The 13,180-nt window shown below is 35.5% G+C and overlaps 1 protein-coding gene across 2 annotated transcripts in view; it reads left to right on the top strand.

Annotated features, from left to right (window-relative positions):
• galnt18b (UDP-N-acetyl-alpha-D-galactosamine:polypeptide N-acetylgalactosaminyltransferase 18b) overlaps window positions 1-13,180 on the top strand; it is a 161,138-nt gene that overhangs the window by 76,812 nt on the left and 71,146 nt on the right. The window contains exons 4-6 of one of the 2 annotated variants that reach the window (XM_059347891.1): window positions 5,204-5,301; window positions 8,232-8,429; window positions 8,657-8,771. In XM_059347891.1, the coding sequence (XP_059203874.1) occupies window positions 5,204-5,301; window positions 8,232-8,429; window positions 8,657-8,771 (411 nt within the window). Of the gene's footprint in view, window positions 1-5,117; window positions 5,302-8,231; window positions 8,430-8,656; window positions 8,772-13,180 lie in introns of both variants that reach the window. The other variant, XM_059347889.1, reaches the window with a different exon arrangement.

The raw sequence follows: 13,180 nt of genomic DNA, 5'->3' as shown, positions 1-13,180 counted from the left end.
AGGTGAAATAATTCCCATTATGTATTTTTGCATTTTATATTGAAATGGGCTGCTGTAGATGCACTGATTGATGTGTGCTCTGAGACTTGTTTCAGCGAACAGGTGCCAGGTGTTTGCAGAGTAAAGAACGTAAGGCTGCTGGAAAATATTGTGAAATGACAGTCTACATTCAGAGAAATCAGTGCTGAAGCTAAATGTTACTCCACTGTACAGAATCTCTCTGCTTTTGGGGGGTAAAAAAAGTGCTGCTTTAATCATATTTTGTGCAACTGATCAAAAGAAACTGCTGAGAAACTCGATTATTGTCAGTGCACCTCAGAAAGCCATGCACCCTGGGGTTGGAAACTAACAAAAGAGCCATTTTTGGCCAAAATAAGAGAAAAATTGTCGGAATTGAGCCACAAACCTTATTTTGAATGAAAATAAAATAGCCTACAAAGTCTAAATTAGTCTACCAACATGACTAATTGGTCAAAATGAGCATTTATAAATATGATTTTGGATTTTGGAATAGAAAGCTAGGCAAGAAACTCAAAACTAGACTTGAAGTTGGCAAAATGTATAGGTTAAGGCTTTTAAATATTTTCTTAAGCTATGATCCATATTTTAGTTGATTTTTTATGTTTAAAAAATGCTTTATTGCCCTTATAAGCTTCACATTTTACAATTGAAGAATACAAGTTGCTTTGTGCCTACACCAATAATTTTTTTTTTTTTTTTTTCGTCACAGCCACAAGTTTTGTTTGTGAGGCTGTGATTATTCTCGAGGTCACAGCAGCTCATTTTATACAGTAACCTCAAGTTAAAAATGTACAAAAGCCTCAGCTTTCCCATCCAACCAATAGATGCAATTAGAAGAATGGTTGGAATGGAAAGTTGACCAATTATTCCTAAACATTTAATCCAAATGGCTATAATTTAATGGTTTGATTCTGCAAACTGTCTTTTTAATTTAGAATTTCTTGGAACTTCAATTTCCTTGAGGGAGTCATCCCAAAGGGATCAATAAAGTGCAGTCAAGTCTAAGTCAGTCTAAGATACTGGAGGGTTTTTCTGACCATTTTAATCCATTCCCGATATGAATAAAATTGCATTATTCAGCACCAAATGTGTGTAACGAATGGTATCAACCCAAAAATTGCTGCAACAGTTTATGGGACACAGTTGAACATGGAAATGGACTTCAGAAAGCCACCACTAATGTTATGACCCTTTTTATACACCATAATAGGTTTCAATTAATAATTCATTCATTCATTAAGTCATTATGATTAGATATTTTGGACCAGAACAACTTAACACACAGTGCAGAGCTTCATGTCAAATTAATTTTCATGTTCACAGCTTTATGATGATGTCATTACTTCTATGTGGCATCAATCTAGCCTAACGGTACACAGCAAAAAAGGTGTGTCTAAAAACAAGATTAAAACACAAAATCTGAGGGAAATTATCTTGCTGCATGGACAGATAATTTCTCTTGACAAGATTTCTTAAATTAAGATTATTAAATCTAGAAATAAGCATGTTGAACACTTAAAACAAGATAAATTAAATCTGCCAGCAGTGATGAACTGGCCCGAGCAGAGTGACCTGATGATTATTTGTTTCTTACCAAGATAAAAAAATTTTAGATTTAGATTTAGAAGTGTTAGATAATTTATCTTGTTTTAAGAGTTAATTTCTTATCTTAAGTGTTCAACATGCTTATTTCTAGATTTAATAATCTAAATATCTGTGAAATTATCTGTGCAGCAAGATAATTTCTCTTAGATTTAGTATTTTTATTTTGTTTTAGACACCCTTTTTTAGCTTAGTCATTCTTCACTAACACTGAGTATTTTTTCTCTAAATATATATATATATATATTTTTCATAATCTTCAACTTAATTTGCTAAAATTAACTAAACAAAATATGCAATTGCTTATATTTAGTATATTTCACTTATTTTGGGGCTGTAAAAAGTTACTTTTTAAGTAAGCTGATCCAAAAAAAACCAGCATTCTCTGCTTATTTTAAGCCTTCTAAATGCATCTGTAGACATGCTTATTTCTAGATTTAACAATCTTAATTCAAGAAATCTTGTCAAGTGAAAATGTCTTGCTGCATGGACAGATAATTTCACTTGTTTTGAGTACCTTTTCCTTCAGATTTAGTGTTTTTATCTTGTTTTTAGACACTCCTTTTTTGCAGTGTGGTGTCATTACCTCTTCCAGACAAGCTACCATGACATGGTTGATACCAATAGATGCCAATATCTTCTCTTAGCATTAAAACATCCAGCTGTGTTCACCGTCTGGCCGATGGATCGTTAAGAGTTCAAACATTTCTTTGTAAACTTCATGATCAGATGAACTACTTCCTGAGCAAAACTTTTTCAAGTTTTGTTGGTTTTGAAAATCAAACCTTTTTTTTCTATTTCAACTTCATAAATGGACTGGCCCCCTGCCTCTAAGGAAGCCAGACACAGCAGGATTTCATCGTGTCCACTTTCTATCTGCTTGCTACGTCTCCACATTCCCTTTAAACTTGAAAGGGACTGGCGCTTAAAAGTGAAATAGTGAGAACACTGCCAAAGGTGATCTGGGTGCTGATGAAAGTTTTATTTTTTTCCTCATCTTTATTTGGTTGATATACAGTATAAAGTTGTGATAAAATAGTGCTTTTACTCCCTCACTTCTTGACATTTCACAGCCGCCTCCAAACTGTTGAAGCCTGTATTAAAGCAACAGTGATCAGTCTTAGCTTGGCATTTTCTTTTTTAGCCACAAGGTTAAATTACTGCTTTTTTATAGAAAATAACTCATGGGGCCAACTATGATTATTTGTCACATAAGTAGCACTGACTCTTTCATCCTGCAGGGCATGACTCATCATAAAAAATATAGCTGCGGTAATAACGGAGGTAAACTTTGAAGCAAACATTAACCCATAAGAACCCAGATCTATTTATCCTTAAAGGAACATTATTATGGTGGATATACCACAGACCAAGTGGACCACATAGAACACATTTATGATGTTTTTAAAAAAATAAAATACTACCCCTAAATGTCAAAGATCTAAAGATCATATATGTCACAATGGGCGTCACAATGGGCGTTTATGTTATTTATTTTTATAATATTTATTTAATGTAAATAAACTCAACACCTTTTCTGCTTACAGAAACACAAATTTGCCTTTTTCTCTGCATCTCCACAACATATATTAAAATTGTGACATTAATAGTGCTGTTTAACAACAAATGTTTTTTCAGATTTGTTTTTAAGTAAGAAAATAATAATAAATCAATAATAATAAAAAAAAAAAAAACCCTAATAGGGTTAAATCCAATAAAGGACAGCCTATTAACGGATTAGAATTGTTAAATAGGTTTAAACAAAAAATAAGCTTTTTGAAATTAGCTACTTTTTCACATTTCTGTTTCCAGTCACAGACACAATTTTGAGTTAGCATTGATACGCTAATGGCTACTCTAGTAGCTGTAACAAGCAGCGCCGCTAGCATCAGTTAGCCGCTAGCTTTCGCTAATGACCGAATTTCACCGTTTTCCCGCATTTCACAACAAAGAAATAAGAGTTATCAGAACTATTGTCCCTTGTTGTGAACCCCAACTTAAAGATATAAGTAACAACAACTCACAAACTTGTTTTTGAGCAGACAACTGGCTTCCTTTGTTGTGCTAACTTACATTATTGCCCTAAATGTCAATAATTTATATTTCCAAGTTTTACTAACTTAAATCACTGTTTTAGGCCAAAAAATACAAGTTGGCTTTCTTGCAGTGTACATGGGTGTCACCATGGGTTCTTATGGGTTAAATTACTGGGGTTTTTTTTAGAAAATAACTCGACTATGATTATTTGTCACATAAGTAGCACTGACTCTTTCATCCTGCAGGGCATGACTCATCATAAAAAATAGAGCTGCGGTAATAACAGAGGTAAACTTTGAAGCAAACATTAACCCATAAGAACCCAGATCTATTTATCCTTAAAGGAACATTATTATGGGGGATATACCACAGACCAAGTGGACCACATAGAACACATTTATGATGTTTTTAAAAAAATAAAATACTACTCCTAAATGTCAAAGATCTGTGATGTGGCATATATGTATATATTGGGCGTTTATCTTATGTATTTTTATATTATTTCTTATTTTAATATAAATAAACTCGACACCGTTTCTGGTTACAGAAACGCAAAAAGGAAAACCTTTGTCTCTGCATCTCTGAAATGTCAGCTAATGTTGCGACCACAATTTTGAGTTAGCATTGATACGCTAATGGCTACTCTAGTAGCTGTAACAAGCAGCGCCGCTAGCATCAGTTAGCCGCTAGCATCAGTTAGCCGCTAGCTTTCGCTAACAAAGAACAACAAAGAAATAAGAGTTATCAGAACTATTGTCCCTTGTTGTGAACCCCAACTTAAAGATATAAGTAACAACAACTCACAAACTTGTTTTTGAGCAGACAACTGGCTTCCTTTGTTGTGCTAACTTACATTATTGCCCTAAATGTCAATAATTTATATTTCCAAGTTTTACCAACTTAAATCACTGTTTTAGGCCAAAAAATACAAGTTGGCTTTCTTGCAGTGTACACGGGTGTCACCATGGGTTCTTATGAACAACTTACTTACAACTATGATTATTTGTCATATAAATAGCACTGACTCTTTCATCCTGCAGGGCATGACTCATCATAAAAAATATAGCTGCAGTAATAACGGAGGTAAACTTTGAAGCAAACATTAAAGCTGACGGACGTCCTCTGTCTCCTCCCCCCTTGTTTTGAAAAGCATTGCCAGCTAAGTCCTCAATATTGCAATATCCCGTTATGACTGGTAAGCCCCATGGAGGTCTGCAGAGCTGGCTCAAGCTGCTGCCTCTTTGGTCCACTGATCAAAGCAATGAAGCAGTGAGTACTCTTGGCCTCCTACCAATGATATACTGCCCACTGGAGGAGGACATGACGACGTCTTGTGGGTGGAAGTTTGTTCACACTTTACTCACCTATCTCCAGTGAGAACTTCAAAAAGCACATATTGATGTAAAATTCATCTGTGTGTGTGTGTGTGTGTGTGTGTGTGTTTGTGTGTTTTGCAGATGAGCTGAAGGAGAAGCTGCAGGATTTTGTGTCCGAGACAAACAGCCAGCATCCAGGATTCATCAAGATGGTGCGTCACGCCAAGCAGGAGGGTCTGATCCGCTCCAGAGTGAGCGGGTGGAGGGCTGCCACTGCCCCAGTTGTTGCCCTGTTTGATGCCCACGTCGAGTTCAACGTTGGATGGTGAGTCACTCACAACGAGCAGCAGCACGAGGTTATCGCTGCTCAGCACTAGAGCGCTGCTTCTTGAGTCACACCGCTCTGTGTGGGCTTACTGAGAAATTATTTCATTTAGAAACAAAGACTGGAAGTTTGGCTTTTCTGTGTCTATGGAACAGTCATACAGTGTAGTGTGCGTGTGTGTGTGTGTGTGTTCTTGTACTTCCTACATAGTGAGGACCGGAAAACATTTTTGTGAGGACATTTAGGCCAGTCCTCACTTCTTTAAAGGCTTTTTTGAGACTTTGTTTTAAGGGTAAAGGTTACATCAGGTTTATGTTTGAAAAAAGATAATTAATTAACTAACTGAAACTGTATTTTGTGGTTACAAAACCAACTAAAATGAAAAGTGAAAATGTCCTTCGTTTTCGTCTTTGTCAACTTTTTTCATACATAATGAAGATGGATAAGGCAAATGAAATAAAAGCAAAATTTACAGTGACCTCTTTAATCTCCCACCCAACAAATACCCCATTACAAAAAACTAAAACTAATACAAACTAAACTAAAACTAATGAAAAATTCAAAACTATAATAAGGGAATTCACTATTCCAATGAGGGCCCTCACAAAGATAGAAGTACAAGAGTGTGTGTGTGTTCTTGTACTTCCTACATAGTGAGGACCGGAACACATTTTTGTGAGGACATTTCGGCCAGTCCTCACTTCTTTAAAGGCTTTTTTGAGACTTTGTTTTAAGGGTAAAGGTTACATCAGGTTTATGTTTAAAAAAAGATAATTAATTAACTAACTGAAACTGTATTTTGTGGTTACAAAACTTACTTAAATTATAATGAAAATGTCCTTCATTTTCGTCTTTGTCAACTTTTTTCATACATAATGAAGATGGATAAGGCAAAAGAAATAAAGGCAAAATTTACAGTGACCTCTTTTAATCTCCCAGCCAACAAATACCCCATTACAAAAAACTAAAACTAATAAAAACTAAAACTAAAACTAATGAAAAATCCAAAACTATTATCACCTTGCGAAGGAATTCACTATTACAATGAGGGTCCTCACAAAGATAAACGTACAAGAATGTGTGTGTTTGTGTGTTCTTGTACTTCCTACATAGTGAGGACCGGAACACGTTTTTAACCAACAAAGTGAGGACATTTTTGCAAAGTGAGGACATTTCGGCCAGTCCTCACTTCTTTAAAGGCTTTTTTGAGATTTCAGACTTTGTTTTAAGGGTTAAAGGTTACATCAGGTTCTTGTTTAAAAAAAGATAATTAATTAACTAACTGAAACTGTATTTTGTGGTTACAAAACTAACTAAAACGAACTAAAGTTAAAGTGAAAATGTCCTTTGTTTTCGTCTTTGTCAACTTTTTTCATACATAATGAAGATGGATAAGGCAAAGGAAATAAAGGCAAAATTTACTGTGACCTCTTTTAATCTCCCAGCCAACAAATACCCCATTACAAAAAACTAAAACTAATAAAAACTAAAACTAATGAAGAATTCAAAACTATTATAACCTTGCAAGGGAATTAACTGAAATTTCAGACTTTGTTTTAAGGGTAAAGGTTACATCAGGTTTATGTTTAAAAAAAGATAATTAACTAACATTTCACTAGCATTTCAAAAACGGATTACAACTAACTGAATTTGAAAACAAAAATTCACAACAAAATTAAAATTAAAACAAACGAAAAATCCCAAATTATTATAACCCTGCAAGGGAATCCACTGTTCCAATGAGGGTCCTCACAAAGATAGAAGTACAAGAATTTGTGTGTGTGTGTGTGTGTGTACTTCCTGCATAGTGAGGAAAGTTTTCTAACCAGTTGTTTAGAGGGAGGAGCATGAATGGCTGACTCTTGGCTCCTTTTTTTCACAAATGACCTTGTAAATCTATTGTGTAGTGTTTGCATATTTTATCGCCAAAAAAAAAACCTCATCAACTTATCAGATGGGAAATAATAGTTTGTCAGAGTAACAAATTGGATTGAATTAATCTTGAAATCCTGAAATTGGTTTTTAACAAGAGTCCTTACTTGACAGCCGTCGTCATGACAAAGGTAATGGAGGAAGCCTGTCAAAACAAGCACTCCAGTTAAATGACTTTCATTTTCCACATTTGAAGGGCTGAACCCATCCTGCAGAGAATTAAAGAAGACAGAACACGCATAATCTCCCCATCATTTGATAACATCAAGTACGACACGTTTGAGATCGACCCAGGGCTTCGACTGGGAGCTGTGGTGCCGCTACCTCAACCCTCCCTTTTTGAAAATGCTTAGTTTTAGTTTAGTTTTTATTAGTTTTAGTGTTTTCTTGTAATGGGATATATGTTGGGTGCCAGATTCAAAGAGGTCATAATAAAGTTTGCCTTTATTTCCTTTGGTTTATTCATCTCAGCCCCAGTAAGGTTATTAACTCTTACAGTTCTGGGTGTTTTGAATTTTGTTTCGAGTGTATACATCCCAGTCTCAGTAAACATATTTACCATGTGTTGCATGTTCAAATAGAAACACTGAATTATGAATGAAAAAAGTTGACAAAAACGAAAACTAAGGACATTTTCACTATAATTTTAGTTAGTTTTAGGTAGTTTTGTAACCTCACAATACAGTTTCAGTTAGTTAGTTTTTAAAAAAAACTCTAGTTTTTATTTTTATTTTTATTTTATTTATTTTATTTTTTTTGTGTTGTGATTAGAATTTATTATGATATATATATATATATATATAGTTTTTATTTTTATATTATTCTTTTAAAATGTTTTTTTATTTGTAGTTTTTGTTATTTCAAGCTGTCAGCAAATTATTTTAACTAAACAAGTAATTTTTGTAAGTGTCCTTACTTGACAGCCGTTGTCATGACAAAGGTAATGGAAAACAAAACAAGCACTCCAGTTAAATGACTTTCATTTTCCATATTTGAAGGGCTGAACCCATCCTGCAGAGAATTAAAGAAGACAGAACGCGCATAATCTCCCCATCATTTGATAACATCAAGTACGACACGTTTGAGATCGAGGAGTACCCGCTGTCGGCCCAGGGCTTCGACTGGGAGCTGTGGTGCCGCTACCTCAACCCTCCCAAGTCCTGGTGGCACAAGGGCAACAAGAGTGCCCCGATCCAGTAAGTAGTCCCCACCGCCTGAATCAATGCTACCATTCATTACATGACATTACTTACCTGAAATTTAATTACAAATGCAGCATTCGTGGACTAATTACATGTTGTGCAAGGTCACATTTCTCTTCTTTTTTCCCCCCCTGCTGTTACTATAGCAACAGTGCAAAGCTAACATTACCTGCAAAAGACAAACAAAACTGATCTTCATCATCATCTCTAATCCCCCTCAGGAGCCCGGCCCTGATTGGCTGCTTCGTGGTGGACAGGCTGTACTTCGAGGAGATCGGTTTGCTGGATGAGGGGATGGAGGTGTACGGGGGAGAGAACGTGGAGCTGGGCATCAGGGTGAGTAATGATGTCACCCCCTCGAGGCCATGGGCCATTGTTCATGCAGGTAATATGTGGGAAATTAACTATGATAATGACACTTAATGGCTCCTGGCAGCAAGGTCACTGAGAGCCTCATCGTCTTCTTTTTATGCTAAATGCTAAACTCGTTGGAAACGTGTCATTTGGCTGCAAATTCTTTGCTTTGTGGAGGTTTAAACCTCTCAAGTCCAGGAGATTTTGGTTCAAATTTGGCAACTTCCTCTGCATTAATTTCTGTCTCTGTTCAGCATCTTTCAGTCTGTCCTTACATCACATGCATGGCTCCTTTTTCTCCACACAAACTTGGCTATCAGTCAGATTTTTCATTTTATTTTAATTAACCCATTGAGGCCTAAAACGCCTGTAAAACCTCTGGGCGATTTTAAAATAAGCCCCTAAAACCTTTTTTTCTGGAAATTCAACAGAAGTTTCAACGCTTCTACTAAATAATAGATTTTTCAGCCTCTGTAGCAGAGAGAAATTAAATTTAAAAAATATTTGAGAGCTTATACAAATACCTCAAAAAGACGTATCCGCTTTCCAGGTTTCAATGGGTTAAAGTATAAAGCCGCCAAGAACCCAAAATACAAACAAAAGACACAGGTGTCTATGGAAATGTACCATTTAAATTTACCATTTATACACACGAAAACAGCAGAAAAAAAATAATAAATAATAAAAAAACTGCAAAACAGTCTCTTTGCATGTAAATTAAACATAGTAGTAATTTTCATTGTAGAAAGAAAAATTCACATTTTAAAAATGGTCTAGAAACATAAATGGCACACTGTGAAAGCTCCTATGATTGAACTTTCAACTGGCTTCCTCAGCTCGTCTACATATCATATATAAATAAAGTTATTACTGTAAATAAAACGTGTATTTTCAATAAATAGATGGACTCCAGAGGGTTAAAATACAGTGGACAGGTTGATATAAGATCAGGTATAAGATATCTGGGCAACTTGTGTTTTTATATTTCTTGTGTTTGGCAAACTTTTAAAATTGGTCTTTTCATGATGTTCTAATTGAGTTTAATATCCTCAGAGCTCCATTATAAATATAATACTTGTGTCATTCTATAATCCATGAAAAGACCACAATCAAATGTGTATTTTGTCTGCCTCTTTATACTTTTTGACCTTTCTAATTTGCAAGTGACACTTAGCCTGACTGGCTCTTACCAAAGACTCTATAAAATACTGATTAAATTAAACGAAGCTCAGAGTGGGTGGCTCCTGTGACTCTGGCCTTGGACATCTTCAGGGATTTAGAAATACAGATTTACTGAAATACTGAGTCTCAGTTCTAACCATCACCTCCCAACCCGATCGGACCGTATTTTATTATTCGATGCAGTTGTTAGTACTGTACAGAAGAGGATTGGGGCCAGGTAGGAGAACAAAATAATGAGAGGAGGATTTTTTTTGTCATTATGCAGTTCAAGAAAAAAGTCGAAATAACGAGAATAAAGTCAACTTTTGGTTTTTGGTAAAGTTGGAAAGATACTCACAGATTCGTGTCAATAAGTCATCAGAGTAACATTGTTTTCAGAAAAATGGCTATATGTCTATCCGAACAGTTGGGAAGACTGCAAGATGTCATAAAATGAGCAATATTTAAGGTTGTAGTGGTACTAAAATCCCCTTAGACATAAATGAGCTATTATTGGTAGTAGGCTGTGTATTTACAGTATTTTATAATAATTGTAAAATACTGTTAAATATTCATCCCCCACATGTAAATTAACAGTTGAATCGGTCAATTAACAATAGATAACTGTAATTTAACAGCATTAAACGGTATTATACTGTTTGAAAAATTACAATAAATGCCCTGTAAAATAACCACAACACCCACAGTTAGCCTACAATCATATACTGTAATCCAAAATACCATGTTAAAATAAATTATAGTACATGGACTGAAAAATACCAGTTAAATACTTTTAGGCGTCCCTGCTGCCAGTAGTTCACTTTTATTTTACAGTGAAATTCATTACAGTGTACCATAACTGTTCGGGGGGACATATCCCCCCCATCCATAGTGCTATCTACGCGCATGCATATAGGTGAGGTTGTTCTGAAAAAAATGATACCAACATGTGTGAAAAGCGCTATATAAATAAAGTTTGATTGATTGATTGAACATGGCATGGTAAACAATTTTAAAGTTGCAGAATGAAAAGTATTCAAAACCTGGCTAAATTAATATTCGAATTAGATGATACATTTTATTTTGTAGGGTCATTATCCCAGGCCAGGAGTGCTGCCTGTGTGCTGTGTGTCTCTGAAAGCGTTTACGTGCTCCGACAGGAACAAGTGAACACGGCGGAGGAATGTAACCCAGAACACACTGTGACGTGCTCTCTCTTGTGTCGTGTCAGCTAGAATAAATAATCTCCCCTAATTAATTCTGAAGTCTGAATGATCACCTTCATCCCCTGGTGATCCCACTGAAGCACATTTGAGAGTTGTAGGACTCAGAGTCATTGTTACCGTTGGCAGCAGTGTGTGAAGAGAACGCCGGCGTCGTTCACAGCAGAAAGACCGACTGTGTTACTACCTGTGTCGCGTTTCTCTCACTGTAGTTAATGTGTACGCCGTCACCAGCTCTGAGTTGGATGAAAATCACTTCCTCTTATGCTACATATACATCAGGAGACTTTGAAAAAGATTTGGAAAAGACTCTAGAAAACTCTGGTGTCCCACCTGCTCACATATAAAGACAAGTTTTGAGAGTTTCTAGTCTCACACTGAGGTTTTAGACTGTTAAATTTGCAGGGAAACTATTTACAAGACTACAACTAGATTCTTTTAGCAGTTTTTAAAGCTGAAAAAGGGTTTCTGTTTTTCTGACATGAAAAGTTGACTATTTTAGAGTAAAAATAGATATAAGGAAGAATAAAGGAAAGGAACATTTAGAAATGAATTCATGATATAATTTCATATCAAACACGTTTGATATGATCCAAACCAAGACTAGGAAAAGACTGATTTGAAACAGAGAAGATTGGTTTAATACTTTTTTCCATGACTGTATTTTTAGTCATTTTGTGTCTTTTTTGATCATCTTTACATCTATTTTGGTCATTTTGTGTCTTTTTTACTCATTTTAACATCTATTTTTGGTCATTTTGTTTCTTTTTTATTCAATTTTAAATCTATTTTTGGTTATTTTATCTTTTTTAGTCATTTTACATCAATTTTTGGTCACTTTGTGTCCTTTTTTGGTCATTTTTACATCTATTTTGGTCATTTTGTGTCTTTTTTAGTCATTTTAACATCTATTTTTGGTTATTTTGTGTCTTTTTTTAGTAATTTTAGCATCTATTTTTGGTCATTTTGTTTATTTTTTAGTCAATTTTACATCTATTTTGGTCATTTTGTTTCTTATTTAATCAATTTTACATCTATTTTTGGTTATTTTATGTCTTTTTTAGTCATTTTACATCTATTTTTGGTTATTTTGTGTCTTTTTTGATCATTTTAACATCTATTTTTGGTCACTTTGTGTCCTTATTTGGTCATTTTTACATCTACAGTCATGGAAACATTCTTGATAATAACCAAAACCATTCTGAATAAAACCATGTTGTGTTATGTCACTGCGACAAACCCAAGACTAGGAAAAGACTGATATGAAACCTAACTACCTTACCTTAAACTTAACGATGGAGATGACGGGAGCGCCGTGACTCCAGTAAAACTCCTAGATTTACTAAAGACTTCCAGCTTTTAGTCTGGTCCTGGGGAAATCCCAGCATTATCGCTACAACAGGCAGTTGGGACGCAGAAAGCACGGCCCTCCAGAGGGACACCAAATAATAACATACATCTACTGTAAGAAGATCATTAATGCAGCTATCAGCCCGTTCAGTCACAGCGAGAACCGAGGGACGACTCCTCCACAGCTCCACTCCGACTGTGAGAAGGAAATAGAGACAAGCTTATACGACATGAGCTCCAAATGTGGAAATATCCATCCTCGCTAATGACAGAGATGCAATCATCAGTAAAGAAGGAAGATTAGTCCCGTAAGTCATTTTCCTCCAGAAATTACATGCTTTTAGAATTCCTGGGCCTGATAATAGCTCCACTGATTGCTTTATAGCTGGACACACTGATGATTTTATCGCATATATTATGAACCAGAGTCCTAGCCCTATGAATAAACAGGGAGATGAATCATTTTGCTTCATCGCTCTCTATCTCGCTTCTGAGTTCAGTCTTATGCTGCGTGTTGTTTACTTGCTGGGGTTGTGTTGGGCTGAAGGAACTCGTCCTTGCCTGGAGGTTAATGTAGTTTAGAGCTCAGTAATGCTTTTGCAACAGTGACACAATGAGCTGAGAGCAACAAGACTGGAGGACCCTGGCTTGGCCCCA

This window comes from Centropristis striata, chromosome 2 (assembly GCF_030273125.1).
Source record: "Centropristis striata isolate RG_2023a ecotype Rhode Island chromosome 2, C.striata_1.0, whole genome shotgun sequence".
NCBI classification, from domain to species: domain Eukaryota; kingdom Metazoa; phylum Chordata; class Actinopteri; order Perciformes; family Serranidae; genus Centropristis; species Centropristis striata.
This window is presented reverse-complemented; position numbering and strand designations above follow the sequence as displayed.